Genomic DNA, 20,543 nt, shown 5'->3' on the forward strand with positions numbered 1-20,543 from the left:
GAAAGAGAACAGTGAAAGCATTTCATTTGAGGCAGCTTTGATTTTCTTTCTGCCCTGCACAGTACCTTTGCTGCTAAAGATTAAGGTTGAACATGGAGAGAACTGGGAAAGGAAGTGGTCTTAGCCGTTGTGTCTTTTTGTAGGACAGCCAGTGAGCTCAGACAGTTCACCAGGACCACCGAATGGATTAATTTTGTTCGTGGGTCTTAATTTCCCCGTACTTACATGAAATCTTGGTGTAGCTTTATCTACTTCCACTTTTAGCAAATTCTTGCACTTTACATTGCAGTCCTTTTTAAGGAACACCTGCTAGTCTTCCTGCATCTTCTGTGAAAAACATTATCTCATAACAGTGCCATCAAAAACTGAACTTTGTGCTATCTGGTCTTCCTCTGCAGTCAGATCAAGTGGGTCATACAACTGGACGTCATGCTGAATGGAGGTCCTGACAAAAAATAAATAAAGATTGGCACTGCATATGAATGACCACTACTTCCCTGTCTGTGTGCTTTCTCCAAACAGTTTTGAACTACTGTGATCACCCCCTGCCAGGCCACAGCTGGGAGAATTCATGCACTCAGCTGCCTAATAGAGATGCCAGAATTCCCCAGCTCCTTTCTCCACACGCTACTTCCATGAAATAAAATACTGCCCCTAGGCCAGACATACAAAGCCATACCAGATGCTTTGAATAGTTACATTACTCCCCCAGTCCAGCTAATCTTCACCAGGTTTGACCATAACACCAGTTTACCACGGTGTTTTATACTCTATGGTAACAGCCTTAATACTAAAGAGAAAAAAAAAACTTCATGGGAAAGACCCTTTGGAGCTTCTCCAAAGTCTAGCTTCTTCTTAAAGCAGCTGTCAATTTAAAATCACATTTGTTTAAAGAAGAATGTCTACTTGCATTAACAACATCTTAAATTATTCAGACTAAGGAAAAATTAAATCTTGAATTTCCTTTTCCTTAATTGTGCAGTGTGCTTTATGTTTTCATGTAGCTTAGGTAATGGAAATGATAGGCTAGTTTTCTATTTACTCTTATGTTCATGCTCAGTGCAGGAGGCACTAACACAAAGCTGCAGTGCTTGGGCTGCACACACTACTGGAGAATGTTGAAGTAAGTGAAAAATATTCATTGGAATAATTTCCAAAGCCATACAGTCATTGCCATTGATCACTGCTTTTAAAAACTTGTATTTGCAAAATGAAATTTTTCATTCATATGCGACTTGCCTCTCTTAATGATTCATTTCACTTAGTCTGCCTTCAAAAGCTGGTCTCAGCTGCAATTCTTACTTAATAACCTCTTCTGTCTTCTTACTACCCTGATTCCTTTAGTCTTTTCCTTTTCTTTTTCCTTCTCTCCCCAAACCCATCTCCCAGATCTTTTTTTTTTCCTTGTGGAAGCTCTCTGTTCCAGAATTTTTTCTTTCTTGTGTCCAAAATGTGGATGTTATTTTTAAGTTTCCTTTTATTTTACTCTCCTGAAGCTGATTGGAAGGCACAGGCATTATAGTTCTTCTGCAGTTAAAGTATTTAGCATTTATATGTATTGTACAGTGTCACTTTTCTCCTCAATTTGCAGAGAGGAGAAAAATGTCCAACCCCTATATCAGAATGATATAGATTCTTTCAATTACCATATTTCCAAGCCTCTCATAGGGGGAAGGAAAAAACCCACATTATTCATTAGGTAGAGAGCTTTTGATTAAGTCAGTATTTTTCTAAAGCTTCAGCCATGCAGCCTATCATGGCAGCATGTTTTGAGTGTACTGCTGTGGCGGTATATTTTGCTTGTCAACATTACATCACATTTTGTTTGCCAGCAAAGTCTGTATGGAGTCCCATTGCAATCACTGGGCTCTGTACTGCGATGGCAGGCTCAGTCAGAGCAGTTCCAATTGCAGAACAAGTCCTCAAGCACTGAATATAAGACTGAAGTTTGCTGAGTTCTTGTCCTGGGCTTGACATGGTTTCAGTCTCATCAGCAGTATCAGTTTCAAGTCATCACTTCAAGAAAGTTGAAGTCGCAGTGTGTTTCACAATTAAAGCATGATGACATTTTCTGCTTGCTTAATGAGCTTTCAGGCTGCCGGGGCTAAAATAAAGAATTTAGTTCTTTCTTCAAGTCTGTAATTTGACATTGGGTTTCTAACATATGTTTTGCCTTGCTTTACAGAATTACCTTCGAGTTGCATTCCAGGAGATTAACAGTGGCTGTACAGGAAAGACCTTATTAGTAAGACCGTACATCACTACAGAAGATGTGTGTCGGCTCTGTGCTGAAAAGTTTAAAGTGGACACCCCAGAAGATTATAGCCTCTTTCTTTTTATTGATGATACTTGGCAGCAACTAACAGAAGATACCTACCCTCAGAAAATTAAGGCAGAGCTGCACAGCCGTCCCCAACCCCAGGTTTTTCACTTTGTCTATAAGCGCATTAAAAGTGATCCTTACGGTGCCATTTTCCAGAACAACAATGGTGACGATGAGGACGACGACTCCACTTCATAGAGCAGATGCTTATTGTTCAGTCTTTATTTCTCATTACATTGTTTTAAAACAACTTGGCTACTGCCTTCTTTAGTAGGTAAAAGAGTCTAGAGGGATTTAGAAATAAATGCCTAGTAAGAACATAAGCAGCTGCTTTTAGCACTGCCTATAGCAAATATACATGTAATAATTATGGCCAGTTGTACAGTATATTCAGTCACAGTGTTTGAGTAAACAGCCCATGAAGCTAAGGTTTTTTGGAACAAAAATTCTTTAAAAAAAAAAATAACGCTGTGGCCCTCTACAGGTCTCTGTCTGTAGTGTACTGAAATCCAGTTTCATCATACTTCTCCTTTAGCCAAATGTTTTGATTTAAATGTGTATGCTAGACAAACCTTTTAGGGGAACCTAGCTGGTACACTTCATTTCACCAGCACAAGTGTGACAAGACTGTCCGATGCAGGGCATCAATTAACTCTCAACTACGTGGATGGTTGCTGCATCCTTTTCTAAATTTTTGGGTTTTTTTTGTTTTTTTTTACAGAAAGGCTCCATGTTTTTATATATTTCATAGAAATTTTATAGCAGTTGCAGGTAAACTGTCAGGGTTGGTTTTTAAAATATTTTTTTAACTATAAAGTATTCTATAATTATGCATGTGATTTTAACATTTAATATACAAGAATAAATCTCTTGCTGGTCTTAGAGTATTGCATTAAAAGTCTCTGGTTTCTCTTTTGCTGTAACTGGAGGGTTTTATGAAACTTCCTTTGTTTTGAGATTGCTGTGTTTCTGTAAGCAATTTATATCATTGACACTGGCCACTTAAATGCCTTTGTATGAACCTGACATACTGTTATCCGAACTATTGTTTCTATGCACCAGTTTTAGACAAACATACAGGAGTCTGGAAAAAAGAGATGAAAGAAATGGATGTAGAGAAAAGGTAGAGAAGGTAGATAACCTATTTTAGGAATAGAATGTGTTAGTCTGCTGGTTCAGGCTTCTTGCAGAAAATGGGGGAAGGAGATTGAAAAGGAACTGTCTCATGTCTCGAATACTAGAGATAAGCAGATGGATTTGAAAATACCTATCCTTGATATTAAGCACAGGATTAAAAACACCAATAAAGTGAAAGAGAACACTAACCGTTTTATAGAGAATGATGATAGCAACATTGAAATACATTTTTGGCAAAAGCAAAAAACTGTTGTAGCTTTTGATAAGTCAGAAATACTGCTGGATGTGGGAGACTATAAAGACACACGAAAGTCAGTGCCTTTATATATAGAAAACTAAAATGAAATTAAATGTGTATGTTCTGTAAAAATCTGTTTTAAGATGATAAATTCTGTGGTTAAATCCCATGTATGTGGAAGTCAATGGGGGTTTTGCTATTGATTTTAATAGGGCAGGATTTCACCCTAGGTTCTTGTAGCAGTGTAAATTAAGGCAGGTGGTTACAAGAACACAAGTCTTGAACTTGAAAGGATGTGTACACGTATTGCATATGTAAAGGTCTGTACCTTCTTAATGTTGGCTTGCCACATATCTGAAATCTTTGGCACATGTTTGTGCTGTATTTCATTTTGTAAATGATAAACAATGAGTTTTGCACATAATACATTGTAATACTGAATGATAACCAAGGGTAATGAGTGCTTTTTAAAAATAGTTTGCGTGTTGATTTTTGTCTGTCATAATACAAATCTTGTGCCATGCATAGCCCAACCTATCTTGGGTTGTTGGAAAATACGGAGTGGGAAGTATACCCTAGTCTATATAAAATAGTGTTATGAGGAAAAGTTGAACATATGGAGCATTTTCTAGTTCCAGTAAAAATGAAGACTGCTTCCTTTAGTAAAATCAAAAAGAAATAATCAATTTCGATACTAGCAGCATTAGCGAAATGTCTGAGTTAGGGAGCCTGGTTCACCATCCAGCTTCTTCCTCTGAGCAAGTATGAGCAGGACTGAGAGAACGTCACTGTACGTTGTGTTAGACTTTAACCCTGTCCTAATTTCTTAGAATAATGTGAACTTGAAGGTGTCATCTGAGGTTTTGGGTACGGTTGCCTTGAATGAGTTAGCTGTTCCCCATAACACGCAATGACTTAAAATAGTGGGAGAAGGAGGCTGCAAACTTCATCGCTCAACTGTTTTTTGCAAAGTTGCGAGCGACTTTGGCTTCAGAGGAAATTCTGCATTGTCCTCATTGGCTAGCAGCTATGGCATGATATGGAGAGTGAGAGAAAAATTGAGAAACCTCAGAACTTCAAATCTACAGGAAGGCAAAAAAAAAAAAAAGGGGGGTGCGAAAAGAGGGAAATACATGTCCAGCCCTTCTTGAGATGATTGTGCTGCACAATTTGCGCAGCTATAATGTTTTGAAAAATTGGAACACAACTTTTTTTTGTCTTCATTGTCCTCACAGTGCACAGAGTTCTCACTTCTCATAAGGCCAGGAAACAGATGACAGCAAGATTTTGGAGGGAGAGTTAAAACAAGTTGTTCCATTTTTGTGGGAGGAAGAAAGGAATGTGTTATGAAACAGTCACAGATGAGGAGAGAGGTTTTCCAAGAAGTTGCATCTAAAATATATCTAACATTTTGCGAGGCAAGGATTTCTTAGAGTGATATCTTTTACTGGACCAGCTATGTCGTTGGATAAAGACAAGTTTTGGAAGCCAAGGCATTCTTCCTATTAGGTTATGAATTTTCCATTATAAATGGAGGCTTTCAGTCTCTTCCGTGGGAGCAGGAAGAATGCCTTGCCTTTGAAAGCTTGTGCAACTTGATTGCACCACCTACATAGTTGAAAATAAAAGCTATCACTCTAAAAAACCCTTGCTTGCTCCTCACATTTATTTCTTGACCATCAGAGCTCCACCATCGCTCTTCTATGCTGCTACAACTTTAGTTTTGAATTCTAATGTTCTATCTTTGTCTTTCTCTTCTGGTTTGAAGAAGTGGCCAGGGAAGAGCTGGAAATAAAGTGGAACCCTTAAGAGATTTAATTCCTCCCTCTAATAACCCAAAAAAACCCAACCCAATCCTATAGAAACACTATATAACCTATAAAAAGACCATAAACCATGGACTACAAAATAGTTATATATTTAGTGCTCACACACACGCATGCACGCGCACACACACACACACACTTTCTGTGTGTCTGTCTGTAATACTCTTGCGGGGTGTGGCTCTAGCTAGTGCTGCATCAAGGATGCCTGTCAAGAATGACCGGGGGTGGGGTGGAGTGGGAGGGCAACGCCGTCACCCACCACTCTGCACTGACGCTGCCTCCTAGGAGTGGGGGAGCTTGCATTCAGCAACTGCCGGTGCCACCCACTGCCCCATGTCTGGCCATATGCAAGCTTCCACCCCCCCACACTCCTGGGAGGTGGTGCGGGGTGGTGGGTGGTGGCGCTTCCCTTCCCCACCCCGGTCATTCTTGACAGTCAATTTGCTAGCGTTTATAAGTATATACTATATGATATAATGCAATGGTTCTCAACCTTTTTTGTACCAAGACCCATTTCTAAACATCAGTGGCCAGTCCTGACCCAGGGACCCTCATGCCTGACCTGCTGTCTGCCCCCTCCCCCCTGCCCCCGGCCACAGCCCTCCAAGTGTGTGGGGCAGGGGTGGAGTGTGTAGGGCAGGGGGGCCTCCAACAGCACCTTGCAAGCTGGATCTCTGCCAGCCTGCAAAGGAAAAGCCATGGCTTCCCACATTCTTCTCCTTTAAAGGAGAATCCATTTTTAAAGTTTGTTCATGACCCTTTCCTATATTCTTGTGACCCATGGGATGAGAAATGCTGATATAGTGTATATGTGTATGTTTATATACACACCATACATATATTAATTTTGTCCTTCTTGGGCAAAGATGACCGCATCCAGTGGGGTGGGGGAAGAAGAAAGAAAAAAGGAGGGACAAAAGAGAAAGGGAAAAAAAAGGAAAAAGAAGAAAGAGAAAGCAGGGGGGCGGGGGCTAGGTTGCATGGGTATGTAGGTGACTTAAAAGCAGGGATATGGGTTTTCCATTTCCCAGGGAAAAACAGAAAACCATGGATTTCCTCTTTTAGCAGAGAAACCCCCGGATTCCCTGCTTTTGCAAACAGTTCTACAGGCTGGCTGAGCTCCAGCCTGCAAAAGCTGTTTGCAAACAAGGTGGGAAACCCCAGCCCTGCCCAAAGGGGGAGGGCGAGGGCGAGGGCGGGGCCTGCTCTGCTGGGCTCAGCTCAGCCTCACTCTTCTCCTGGAGCCTGTGAGGTAAGTGGGGTTGCAGGGGGCTGGGGGCCCCTCTGGCAATGATGGGGGGAGCCAGGAGCCAGCAGCAGCAGTGGGAGAGCTGGCTCTGTGCTGCTTCTGCTGCAGCTGCCTGCTTTTGGGAGCAAGGATCTGCAGACTTGGGACCCTGGCAGCTGGGAGCCCCTCCAGCAGGGCTGGGGGGCAAGAGGCACGAGTAGGGCAGGGGGGCTGTTGTGGGGGCAGTGAGAGGCACCAGCAGCACTGGGGGCTTTTAATTTTAATAATGGATTTGGGGTTTTTTGCCAGGGAGTTTGCGATTTCTGGCCAGAGAATGTGATTTTTTTTATCAGGGAAAACCAAGATCCCTGCTTATAAGCCTGATCTTTGCCTTGAAAAGTCTGCTGCAGTAGGGGCAGGAGAGTGATGAGGACTGGGTGCAGGAGGTTTTCGTTTTCCTGGCCACCCTTTTCTTTTACACACACACACACACACACACACACACACACAGTGCATATATAAATATATAAACAATATATACAATATAAAAATAAAATAGGATGTGGTTTATATAATTGTATATGTCTATATATATTGCGTGTGTATAGAATAGTAATAAATAAATAGTGACGTAGGTAGTATATAAGAAATACTCTAAAAGCCGAGGGTCCTACAGGAACCAGAGGCAGGGGGGTCACCGTCGCTGGATCCGACCCAGCAGACAAGCAGACCTCAGCGGGCTCCTGGCAGCGGGACCGAGGCGGTGCCCTGCCGCCGGCTCCCGCGAGAGGCCTGTAGCCCCGCCCAGGAAGGGGGCGGGGCGAGGCTTTGCCCTTGCCCGGCGCCGCAGTGAGTATCCCTCCCGGCTCCTTCTCCCGCGTTGCTCAGCACCCCCGTGGCAGCGGAAGCGCTGGTCCCGAGCTGCTGAGCCGGAGCGAGAACTTCCTGGGCCGGGCGCCATGACGTCGCTGCGGGCCTTCACCTGCGACGACCTCTTCTGCTTCAACAACATGTGAGCGGCGGGGCCCGTGCGTCATGACCCCTCTCCCCACCCCCACCCCGCGGCCGGGACGTTGGTGACCCCCTCCACCGTTGGGCGGGGCGAGGCGCGCGGGGGCTGGCCCCGCCCCCCACAACTGACATCCCCGAACCAGCTCCTCCCGCCGCGCCTGGGTGCTGTCGTAGCCATAGGCTGTGCTGAGGGGTGGGAAGGGCTGGAGCAGAGGGAAGGCTCCAGGGATGGGTGGGGGGGCCTGGGGTGAGCCCTCTGGTGCAAGCCCTCTGGTGCAAGCCTAAGAGGGAACGGGTCCCAGCCCCTCCTGGGCTTGCACCTGCCCGGGTTATGGCTGGGGAGGAGCAGGGTAGGGTGAGAGCATTGGGAACAGCACAGGGCTGCCAGGTGTATTTGGATGGGAAAAGGGGCCCTTGCTGAGCATCCCAGGGCAGGCTTTATACACCAAACCCTGGTGTATAAAAGCAGTGCCTCCTCTGCCTGATGAAGGGTGTTTGTACCCAAAAGCTTGCAAAGAAAAATGTTTCCACCTATTTTAGTTGGTCTAATACAAGAGACCGTACTTACCTAAAGAACCTTGTCTGCCTAAAAGCAACCCGAGCCTGTGAAGAAAGGTGGTAACCCCTGGAGGACATAGCTGCAAGTCACAGAGGCTCAAGAGTTGCCCAGCCCTCAGCCAAGGGGTGTGAAGTTAATATACATAATGGGAATCTCCACATCTGACCCAGGCAGGACCAAGCCCCTCGCTGGAAGGGGCACACAGGGCACTTGCACACGACGGGAGGAGTGGGAGGTTGCTCTGACATGCTGCAAATCCAGTGCGTCGGAGCAGACTCAGTTAATCAAGTCTTCTGGAGCATGGCAATTGCTGTGCTCCAGCAGCCTCCTGTGTCTCCTGTATCAGCATCCCTGCGCTTAAAAATAGCGGTGGGGGGTGCTTAAACTAGAGGTCGTTCAGGCACCCCCACCATCATTTTTAAGCACAGGGACACTGATACAGGAGACACAGGGGCACTTTAATTAGACCAGCTCTTGGAGCTGCTCTGATTAAAGCACCTCTCCTCCCACCCCCGAAGCATGTGTAAAAGTACCCAAAAGGTGCTGCTGCACCTGGGCAGGAATTAAATAGGAGCTGGCAGGAGTTCCTACATGGGCAGGTTGTGCCATCGCAGCTGTCTGAGGGGTTTCCTCCACCCCTCTTGGCGCACTTGACATGGGCCATTGACAATGGATAGATTGGTGGGGGTTGGCCATTTTGGCAGGCATGGCACACATTAGCCCCATGCCCTCCCTGAGTACCACTCCAATCCCCTTTTCTGACCAGTCTTCTACTTTGCTTTCTGCTTCCTGCCTGATCTGCTGCATGCCACACAGGCTACCCAGCCATGTCACTTGTGGCACACGTGCTGCAGGTTGGCCACCCCTGGAGTATATATGGTGGTGGATCTGATTCAGGCAAACAATGTTTATAGCAGCATAACTTTCTGGGTTATTATTAATTCATCTACCAGTTTGGGGAGGAACAGCCCACCATTGTTGATTCTGGTCACTGGCAGTTAACTATTTGAAGTGTGCAAAAGTGGTGAATGAGGACCTGAAGAAATACAAAAAGTAGTGCTTCAGACATTTTCATGTCTTTCCCTGCTGTATCTCAGAAGCCTTCCTTTCCAGTTGGAAGTTTGAGTGGTTTTAAAATACAGCCATCTGTGCTCTGGATTCAGAAAGAGGCTACTGGTGAAAAGTTTTGATGCAAAACAGAGAGTGAGTCATGTGTTCCTGTTATAAGCTGCTATTCAGAGTAATGCTTGTAACCTCTAATGAAACAGGTGACTTATTTATTCATTTTGTGTCTCCAAAAGGAAAAGTCCACAGAATAAGGAAATCGCATAGGACAGTTTTCTCTGAAAACTGACACTGTAGTTCTCTCCTAACCAGAAACTAAAATGTCTGGAGAAAATTAGGAGAACCAAAATGATACTAAGAAAATAGTATGCTAAGATGGGGGTGTCAGACATACAGCTGGCAGGCCAGATCAGGCCCATGGAACCATTTTATCTGGCCTGTCACAGCCTGCCACAGAATTTGGGTCCCTGGACCCCAGGGGACATGGTCATGAGTGACAGCCTCCCAGCTCCATCCTGCTGCCCAAATGCAGCCTCCTTCTACTACAAGCTATCAGACCTGTGCTGCTGCCAGCCCTGTACCACAGCACACCACATGCTCTGACCTGCTGCACTGCCATACATCCCTGGCTCCATGCTGCTCCCCATCTAGAGTCCCACATGGTCATATGCTCCCGGCCCCATGCTAATGCCTGGCCAGAGCCCTGCACTACTACCTGCCTCTAGACCCATGCTGTCTTTTGGCCCTGGACCCACTCAGCTGCCTAAACGTGGCCCTGCTACAGTCACTGCTGGCCCTGTAGATCTGGCCCAAGAGTAGCCTCTGCAGTTCAGATCTGGCCCAGGCTGTGTTTGACACTTGTTCTAAGAGAACAGGGAATGTGTTGCATAATTAAAGAATTGTCATTCCCTTCAGATGCTGTGTCCATGTGGACACAATGGTTCATGTGTGCAAAGACTCCTTCAAGTGAGTAGGACTTTGTGGGTGAAAGGGTTTGCCACATGGTTCAGAATGCAGGATGGCATCAATCTGCCTGTACACTTTTTAATATTAAAACTGGACAGTAGCCCTAAAGTTGTTATTGTATAACTGCGTCAGCTTTCGTACAGACAGGAAATCATTCAGTACTGCACCTTTGGCACCAATGAGAGATTCGTTTTTTGTAGGGTTTTAATATCCTGGAACTCTGTCATCACAGGAAGTAAAATCTGTTTCCACTTCATTCTTCAAATACAAATATATGTTTTGGCCTTCTTAAAGTTTAATTTCTCTTATTTTGCAGTAATTTGGATCCACTCACAGAGACTGTATCCTTACAATGTTAGCCTCAACAGCTTTGTCCAGGACTATTTGCATTACTGTTGCTGTTTGTTACTGCACTCATTTAATGTATCCATTAGTACTGTATCCACTGAGCCTATTATAACAGGGTAATTTAATTAACTTGTAAGGTTTCTTTCCTGAAAATCAGCTGCAATCTTCAGTGTAATTGAAAATAATGTTTAAAACCATTTAAATTGTATATTTCATAGGGCTGGACCGATAAAGATTTTCTTGGCCAATATGGATGGCTGATTGTTAACCAGCCATATTGGCCAATACTGATCCAGTAGCCGATTTACAGGAATGCAGCCCAGCAGATTGGAGAGTGGCATCCTGCCAGTAAGTTGGTGGGGGCGGGGAATGGGCATGGGGGTAGAGGCAGATCAGGGTCCCCACGCTGAGGGAGGGAGTAAGGCTGGGGCTGGGGCTGAGGCAGAGTAGATGCTGCCCAGCCAGGGCGGTGAATGTGACCCCATCAGGAGTGGGAGAGAGCTGCAGGCAGCTTGCCAGATGAGGTGGGAAGGAGGGGTGGCTTCCCACCACTGCGTGCACCCCTGAGGAAGGTATGGGTGGGCATGTGCCCCCCACAGATTTGTGCGCAGGGTGAGGCAGGGCTGCCTGCTGTGAACTTGGGGCCTGGGGCGGCGCCAGCCTCTTCCCCGTGAGGGCTAGGCTGGGGCTGGACTCGGGGGTGGGGCAGGCAGTGGCAATGCTGGGAGTTGTGGCTACAGCAAATTTTGGGATGGCCCAGCCCTTAGCTAGCCCTCCTAGCGCTGCTGCTGCCCACCCTGCCCCTGGCCTCCTGAGCCCAGCCCCGGCCCAGGCCCTGCTGGGAAGAGGCTGGTGCATCCCTCGGCCCCAAGCCCACACCAGGCAGCCTGCCCTTACCTCAACCCATGCACAAATCCAGGGGGCCACAAGCCCCCATGCCTCCCCTGAGGGTGTGTGTAGCAGTGAGGAGCCACCCACACTCCCCTGCATCTCCCAGATGAGCCATCTACAGCTCTACACTGCTCCTGACAGGGTTGCATTCACCGCCCTGGCTGGGTAGCAGCCCCAGCCCCTGCCCCACTCCCTCCCTCACCATGGGGCCCTCGATCTAGGGCCCTCCCCCCATGCTTCTTCCCCCCCCCCTGCAGACTTACCAGCTGGATGCTGCTCTCCAAGCTGTCATGCTGCGGCAGTGTTTGTCGGTGACATTATTGGCTACACTGGCTAAAAAAAGCTGACTGCCAGTAATGTTTATTTTCCCTTTATTGGTGGTGATCTAATATGTGACCAGTATATTAATGCACCTCTAATATTTTATGTTGCTCTCATGACTGGATTATTTGCTGGCTTGCCTCACCTTCTCTAAAATCTTCAAAGAGATGCTAATATGTGATCCTACTTCTAGTGAAAGCTTTCCATCAAGTGTTCTGATAAATGAAAGATGCACCAGGAATGCGGCTAATGGAGCAACAACTCAGCAATTGTAAATAAGTAGTCTGTTTCTGTGGCAAGGCATTTTCAGGTCATCTTTGTATGTTAAACAAAGCAACATTGTCTCATAAGCTGTTTGTTCCTTAACACAATGTTTATAGTATGGGATACCTTTCTATCTACAATATCTGGCTCACTGGCCAGAGTATTTCATTGTTGCAGAAGCACCTGGTGGAGAGCTAATGGGCTACAGTGAGTGGCATATTGAAGCATGCTTGTGGGGGACAAAACTTGTTGTTTTTAAACTGTACAGATTCCATTGCAGTTGAAATTCTTTTGTGCTTTAAGTTACATGTTTAGATTCAGCCTCCAGTTATTTTGAACATTTATACCAAGTAGAAAGTTACATTAGAAGCAGAAGCTTACTTAGACTAGGGGTTTTCAACCTTTTTTAAACAGGGTACCCATTCTGGTGGGTACCCCTTCCAGACAAAGAGCAGAGGGGAGGGGCTAACAGACAGCTGGATGCGGAGCCGGTGGCATGGGGAGCTCGCATGTGGCCGCCACCACCATCTATACATTCCGTGTTGCTGCTGGGCGCCACTTTCCCGCGCCACCAACTTCGTGTGTGGCTGGCTGTCAGTGCTCCTCACCCCCCAGTGCGGCAGCAGTGCAAGGACCTTCCACACAGCTGCCGCCATCTATACACTGAGCACCACCGCCGCGTGCTGGGATGGAGGGGGTGCTGACGGATGGCCAGATGCGAAGCCAGCGACGCGGAGAAGTGGGGATACTTGGGTGCAGGAAAGCAGCACCTGGTGGTGTCATGGAGTGATGGATGGTGGTGGTGGCGGCCCTGCCCCACTTTCCTGTGCCAAAGTATCTCTACTTCACACCACTGGTTTTGCACGTGGCCAGTCGTCAGCACCCCCTCCACCCGTGGTGCACGGTGGTGACTCAGAGTGTATAGGTGGTGGGAGCAGCCACTGTGTGCAAGCTCCCTGTGCTGCTGCCGTCCGCTGGGGGGAGAGGGTGCAGTCAGCCAGCTGCATGCACAGCCGGCAGTGCAGTGAAGTAGGGATACTTGGCGCAGGAAAGCAGCATGCAGTGCCTGGCGGCAGTGGCCCAGAGTGATGGATAGCGGCAGTGGCCCCACCACCCACGCCGCTGCTTCCTAGGTACCCCTGCTTTTCTGCAGTGTCAGCTTCATGTCCAGCCGGCCGTTAGCAATGCCTCTCTCTCCCCCTGGCCAGCCAGGGTACTTGGGCGCGGGCAGATGGCACACAGTAACAATGCAGAGTGATGGATGGCAGCGGCAGCTGCGTCCCACACACCATACTTCCCAAGTACCCAGCTTCTCCGTGCCACTGTCTTGTGACCCCTGGGTCCTTCCCAAGTATCTCCAGGGGTACACGTACCCCTGGTTGACAACCCCTGGCTTAGGCTATTCTCTTTGGCCATAGGGCACGATTAGGAGCAGTGACCTCAAATTTTATCACAGGAAAGTTGGGTTGGAGATTAGAAAGAATTTTTTCACTGTCTATCCCTGGAAATGTCTAAGAACAGGTTAGACACTTGACTTGGGTGTTTTCGTCAGGGATGATCCTGCCTTGAGCAGGGGGTTAGACCAGGTGACCTCCTGAAGTCCCTTCCAGCCTTATATTCACTCTTGTAACCTTATTTTGTAAAAGTTGAAGGTGTTGCTCAAGGAACTTAAAAAAAGTAGATGGGCATTCAGCTGGGGCTCCCAGCTGCATGCTTACTTTAAGTTTCTGGGTGCCTGTGGAAGTGGTACCTGGGGAGTAAGGAGCTCCAGGCTCCCCTTGCTGGCAGTCATGCAGTTGGGGTTTAAGGAATGTTGTGCCCCACTGCTAGAATTGTGCAACCTGCCATGCATGTTGGGCATGGCAAGTCATGCAATTTGAGGAATGGGGCATAAAATTTCTCAAACCCCAATTCCTTAAATGCCTTAACATCTGCCAGCAGCCACAAAGCAGCTTCACAGAGTGGTTTTACTTGTTAATTCCTTAGGTTTGCTGCTTCTCTATTGCAGGTATACAGGGCTTGGTCGGTGGGGGAAGAGGGTTGTGAAAGTTATATTGACATGTTCCAAGCCTACCACTCTTTTCCCCTTCTCCCCATATTCATGGCCACCTGGGCCATGTCCGCAAGAGCGTGGATGTTTGGTTTTCCAGGGACAACTAGCAGTGGCACACTTTGTGCCACCACTAGTCCCTGGGGAACACCTGTGCCACGCGTCTTCTGGGGTTGCTGCAGTGGTGATCCTGCCACTCAGAGCCTGGCTGACCACTGGAGTGTAGCTCTGGCTTGCCAGGCTCCAGTTTTGAGTGGCACCTGCTGCCCCTGCATATGCTGCTCTATTTTTATTTTTTTCTAACCCCTGGATAAACCCCATGCGGCTTTCTTGCACTGCGGAGGACAGCTGAATGTGCGGTATGTCTGCGGTGCCACATACTCCATGGCCACGCTCATCTGGATGCAGCCCTGCTGCCTATTCAGTTCCTGCTTACACAGTACTCGATGCTGCCATGTTAGTATGTGGGTCTGACAGTGTAGATAAATGTAGCAAACCAAAACTGAGTAGAAGCAAAGTGCTATGAATCACAAGAAATAAATGAAAGAGGTATATCTAAATAGAAGTCTACAGTGAGATTGACAAGAGCCCCCCAGATTCTAAGGGTAGCAGCAGTGGCCAGGGATGTGAGCCAGTTCCCAGACCTAGGGATCGCGTGCTCTCTGTCCACTGTCCTTTTTTGTTTTCAGTCAGTTGCTAAATAAGCAGTAATCAGAGACTGACACCAGCATTTTCATTTGAAACCACTTTAATGACAGAAGTAATACATTTGAGAGTTGGGGCTTGAGAAATGTGCAAGAAGGAACCTCCAGAGAAGCAGGATTCCAAGTGATCAGTTTTCCTTTTCTTCCACCAATCTCTCCCTGTTGTAGCACTCTGAAGGCCTGCTCCCACTCAGCTTTCAAGAAGCTCTGCTCCCTCTCAGCCTTTAGGGAGAGGGCCTTGAGGATCAGCATTACTTTCAACAGAAGTACACATACATTTCAGATAGAGGTGTGGTTGTCAAGGTCCCTGTCCCCTTTCATTTTGTCCCTCTGATGTTATTTCACATGTAGATTCCATTATTGCAGGCTTTACGGAATCAATGTTGTTTCCTTTTGCTGGTTTCTTTTGCAAAAATGTACAGCTGTGACAGCATCTATTAATCTATTCATCCCAGAGTGCTTTTTGCTTGCCTTTTGTCTGCAGTAATGGGGAAAGCAGAAGGCTCTGTAGCCAGGGAGGAGTGGCATGGACATGTTACTGCTCTCTCTGTTGCACCTGAATTTCGCCGGCTGGGTTTAGCTGCTAAATTGATGGAACTCCTAGAAGAGATTTCAGAAAGGTGAGCCCCATGTGCACGTTCTGTCAGTTTTTCTTCAGCTGCTCTGGCCTTAGCCACTTAAGTATGGTCCAGGCAATTGACTCACCTGTTTAAATAGGTGGAAAATTGAGCAGACACTTACTAAACAAGTGGTATTTTGGTTCATGGAAATACCCTGTAGTTACAGAGGGTAGGTTTAGATGATGATTAGCAATTTTAAGATATTTTCTGGCTGCTGTGAATGCTTATTTGTGGGGACCAGAGTGAAGGAACTTATGTTGTAGTCAGAACATCTCCTCTGCATACAAAAGATTTTCTTCACAGTACGTCAGTGCTATTTCCTAGACTGCCTGTAGTACGCTACATGCTTTTCAGACAGAAAACTGTCCTATCTCAAAGAGCTGGCTCTGTGGCAGAAGTGGAGAGCTCCTATAAAGTTGTTAGGCCACTGAGTTTACCACCCATACTTTTAGTTTTCTGAGTATTTTTAAATTAAATGGATTACAGCTGGGGGGGGGAAAAAACGGGTCTTATTTTTATGAGATGATACCATTAGGGATGTGAAAAGTTAAACAATTAATCATTTAACCAGTAAGATCAGTGATAACCAGTTAGTTTATGGGTTATCCTTTAGTGCAGGGCTGGACGCAATCCAGCAGGGAAGTGGGGAAGGGAAGCTGTGAAGTGTTCTAGCAGGAATTGGAAGGCAGGAGGGACAAGGATGGGGATTAGTACTCAGTCTAAGAAGAAAAGGGGCAGCCTAATGACTTATCAATTAAGCAGTTAGCTGCTTGTTCACAAGCTTCCTTCCTTCCTTCCAAAGTAGGGCTTCACCTGAGCTGTGTTGTATGGCAGGGCTTGCCACTGCTTCTTCCACCCCACAAAGGCTCCTGGAATGGCTCCAACAGCCACCCTGCCTGAGCTGCTGCATTATTGATTAACCATTTAACCAATATAATTAGAGGAGGTTAAATGGATACTTTGAAAAATGGTATTTCCATCTCTAGATACCATGTGATTTTGCATTTTAATTCTCTACAAAGAAATCAAAAGACCTTATTCAGACTGGGATAAATTTACATGATATGATGGAAGAGTTAAAGCCAATATAATTTCTAAAAACTGGGTCAGCCATAGAAATAGAGAACTCTCCATCATAATTACTTACAGATATGATTAAGGGCTAGTTCTAGTGTACAAGGCTTTCACTTTTCTTGTTAGATGGATAGGAGTTAATGGCAGAAGATATTCATGTAGATTTTTAAATGGATGTATAAAATCTATCCTTTTCCCTTTTTCTCTGAACTCTGGGCATGTGGTTAAAATTCCGTCTTGTGTAATGGAATAATAAAAGCATTTGGTCGTCATATAACACAGATTTCATAGACATTAGGGCTGAAAGGAACCTCAGAAGATCATCGAGTCCAGCCCCCTGCCCAAGGCGCAGGAAGTCAGCTGGGGTCATAGGATCCCAGCAAGGGAAAGTAGTGAAAGAATCTTTAAAGCAGTGAAAGAAAGCCCCTTCTGTTGTTAGAAGTTAGGGGATGTATTAGTCTGCATATCATCTTTTGAGGAAGCTTCCTTAGTTTCACCGATGAGTTCTAGAAGTATGTTGTGCCTTTCTTCATTTGATTTTTTTTTTCTTTGTTTGTTTTTCCTTTTCAAAGAAAGGGTGGCTTTTTTGTGGATCTCTTTGTGAGAGTCTCAAATCAGGTGGCTGTAAATATGTACAAGCAACTAGGCTACAGTGTATACCGGACTGTGCTAGAGTACTACTCTGCTAGCAATGGCGAGCCTGATGAAGATGCTTATGGTAAGCACTTTGCTCCTTAGAGCAAATCAGCCTGTAGTTGAGGAGGAAAGCTCCAACTTAGGCTTTTGGAGGGTTTTTGGTTTGGTTGGTTTGTTTTATTTATTTTTTAAATATGATGTCACTTCAGTCAACAATTTATAAGTGAAATTAGTGTTACTTGAATCACAGATTTTAGTTTTTCAACATCTCATGTATATTTGGTGGCACAGTGGAACCCAGATTCTTCACAGCATTAGGTTCCCAATCCCCTGTGAAGATGAGGGCTTGTGAACCAACTGAGGATATGTCTAGCTGCAGCAAACAGCTTTGCGGGTCCTCTGAGATACTCCAGGTCTTTGAAATAAAAGCCACAGCAGAGGGTGTTGCTTCTCTGATCAGCTGCTTGAGACACTGCTAACCTCCAGCTGAGTAGAGAAGTGGCTTCCTTTAAAGTAAAATCTATAGCCAGCATTTGCATGGCTTGTCCTTCTTTCAGCAGCGAGCTGCGAATTAACTTGGTTGTGAACCACCCAGTTATGAATGATCCAGGTTCTACTGTGGAAGTCATTTTTAGTAGTTTTAGATTTACAGTGCAGTTGTACCGACTGCTTTGGAGCACCTTCTCTAGCTAAGGTTCAAGTGCAGGTCCTGCTCGAATCCCTTACCTGCACATCCCTTCCTTTAGCAAATTACTTCTGAACTGAATTTTTTTATTCTTTGCTACACCCCAAAAGTGAATTTATTTTATAAACAGCAGGAAAATTGATGGTTGGGAGCTGTGGCATGGGCTGTTGCTTGAGTTGAGGAGAAGAGGGAGCAGGCCTCTGGGTAGCAGATGCTTTGAAACATCCTGATATCAGTTATAACTATTTGAAGTCAGCAAAGACGAACATGAGTTTTCCAACTTATTTATGCCTTTATTGCATTCTGCTGCTGGTGCTTACAGGCCCCTTAGATTGTGGAATGATAGACTTTTTATTTTAGAGGAAATTTAAAAGCTAGATATATCAAGTACTTGTCTTGAACTTTTGGATCTTAAAGGTTGCTTCCATAATGTTCACTTGGCCATGCACGAGGTATTTTCTGTCCTGCTTTGTTGCATATAAGTAAATAAAAGCACTGATGTATTAAAGTACACCATATACTCTGTAGGATGTGGCACTAGTATCCTGGGAGCAGGCTTACCAAATGCTTATTTCAACAGTTATGTTGCAGTAATGAGATTTTTGCATTTGCTCGCACTTTATTTGTAGCTGGCTTATACTGGAACTTTTTTGTATGAAAGATTACCCTATTTATCATAATCTACACAGGAAATTTACTTCATATTGGTTTAATATTGTCTTTGCCCTTATAGTAACATTTAGTTGTTTGTCAACAGATATGAGGAAAGCTCTTTCCAGAGATACAGAGAAGAAATCGATTATACCACTGCCTCATCCTGTGAGACCTGAAGATATTGAATAACTGTACGCTGTGGTTCTCAGGTAGTTTACCAAAAATAACATGAACAAATTTAAAGATTTTAGAGAGCACTTTTTAAAAATAACTGAAAGCTCTATAATGAGAAGAAAGAATGGACAAATTGGATAAACTAGGCTCAAAATGTTATCTTCCATGAAGCCCCCAAAGCAACGATAAGTTTGCTTACACTGTTTATATTTCAACTTCCCATTGTTATTTATAAAAAGAAAGCAAATGGATTTAAACATTCCACCATCATGTTTTATACTAATCAGTCCCACAGATAGGGATTGTCAGTACTTTCACCTCCTGGGCCTGAGAATCACAGCTCCAATATTTTTGTGCTTGTTTGAATAATAGCTTTAAAGTAAGATCTGAAAAACATGGAAGGTAAAATAAAATGCAGGTTTATTGTGTGACTGGTGTTTAAAATGATTCCATGGATTTTTCTCACACTATTTATTCTCATGTCAGGTTCCCACTGTTGCCTTTTTATAATTAGTTTTCAAGTTTAAAATTTTGGCTGAAACTGATATATTGCACTTCACCAACACTCATTGCTCTTGGAATCTTGAATAAAGGTAGCAGTACTGGTGAGAGGGATCAAACTATACCTGTGAACTTACAGCAGAGGTGCTCAACCTCTGTCCAGTGGGCCAGATCCAGCCCATGAGACCATGTCATCTGGCCCACAGGTCTGAAAATTTCATGGCAGGGAAGTGGTGGCAGTATTAATTCCAGCTGCCAAATTTTCAGACCCATAGGGAGTCCTGTGGGGTGAATGATGTGGCCCTGCATGCTACATCATGCTCGGACACAGAACTGGGTTGTACCCATGAACTGACCCCATGTGCTGGATCTGGCCTGTGAGCTGGTCCCACACCACTCTACCAGCTCACAGGGCCAGAAGGTTGAGCATTGATTTAGAGCATCATTGGAAGTAACTCAGCAATGTTCTGAAGTATTGAGTATAAGAACACCTGCTGTTTAGGGAAAGGAGGAAACAGGAGCTGAGAAGCAGCAGCTAATCTGTGCTAGAATAATAGGAATGAGTGATTCTGGGAATGAGTCTTACTGCAGTCCTTTATTTTAAGATAGAAAACAAGGATTCTACTTCCACAGTTGAAAAGTCAGCTTTCCCATGACAAAAGCTGTTTGTATAAGCTCTTTAATAACCTGCTGCTATTGAGCCAGGGATGAAGGGTTCGTCCAGCTAGAATGAAAAGCGCTTAGATGTATAGCTGAAGGCCTTTTACTCTAAGAGTGCTGAAGAGAGGCAAAGAAAGATCAGTAGCTCTTCTCTCTATTCCAAGCTGCCCCCACAAACATTACCGTGAAATTGTAATGGATAGCAGTCAGTTTGACGCCACAGTACATGTCTAAGAGGTAATGCATCCAAGTGTTCAGGGCCATCCCTGGGAGGGGGGTAGAAATCAGGGCGATTGCCCTGGGCCCCATGCTTTGCAAAGGGGGAAGGGGGGCTAAGAAGAAAACAGACAGCCTAATGACTGGGGGGGAGGGGGAGCAGTGGATGGCTCTGCAAATACTACTACTGTTTTCAATTCTAAATAGATTCAAACAGCAGCCTGGGGAGGGCACTGAAGACCTCTGCATATAAACGTGAGGGTAACTGAAGTGCTACAATCCTGTGTCACATAATAAAGTCTTCCATTGACCAAGTCGTATAGTAAAATTATGTATAGGTTCTTCAGATGCCCGAGAGACTGGTCTTCACTAAGGGAAAGATGAAGCTGAGT

At 45.3% G+C, this 20,543-nt stretch overlaps 2 protein-coding genes across 7 annotated transcripts in view; both read left to right on the forward strand.

The window, feature by feature from the left end:
• RIN2 (Ras and Rab interactor 2) overlaps positions 1-4,234 on the forward strand; it is a 163,712-nt gene extending 159,478 nt beyond the window's left edge. For 4 of the 5 annotated variants that reach the window (XM_025201906.1, XM_025201899.1, XM_025201912.1 and 1 more), the window contains one exon: positions 2,186-2,521. In XM_025201906.1, coding sequence (XP_025057691.1) covers positions 2,186-2,521 — 336 coding nt within the window. Of the gene's footprint in view, positions 1-2,185 lie in introns of all 5 variants that reach the window. The other variant, XM_014519383.2, reaches the window with a different exon arrangement.
• Positions 4,235-7,535: 3,301 nt separating this feature from the next.
• NAA20 (N(alpha)-acetyltransferase 20, NatB catalytic subunit) lies at positions 7,536-19,205 on the forward strand. 2 transcript variants are annotated; one of them, XM_006015416.3, is made up of 6 exons: positions 7,539-7,764; positions 10,670-10,694; positions 12,294-12,384; positions 15,416-15,551; positions 17,198-17,343; positions 18,704-19,205. In XM_006015416.3, exons 1-6 carry the CDS (start codon positions 7,712-7,714, stop codon positions 18,787-18,789), a joined length of 537 nt encoding a protein of 178 aa, XP_006015478.1. In that variant the 5' UTR covers positions 7,539-7,711; the 3' UTR covers positions 18,790-19,205. The 2 variants fall into 2 exon arrangements, with proteins under 2 accessions (XP_006015479.1, XP_006015478.1); XM_006015417.3 differs by lacking the exon at positions 17,198-17,343 and having other exon boundaries at positions 7,536-7,764.
• Positions 19,206-20,543: the final 1,338 nt, after the last annotated feature.

Source organism: Alligator sinensis, unplaced genomic scaffold, assembly GCF_000455745.1.
Source record: "Alligator sinensis unplaced genomic scaffold, ASM45574v1 scaffold140_1, whole genome shotgun sequence".
NCBI lineage: Eukaryota > Metazoa > Chordata > Crocodylia > Alligatoridae > Alligator > Alligator sinensis.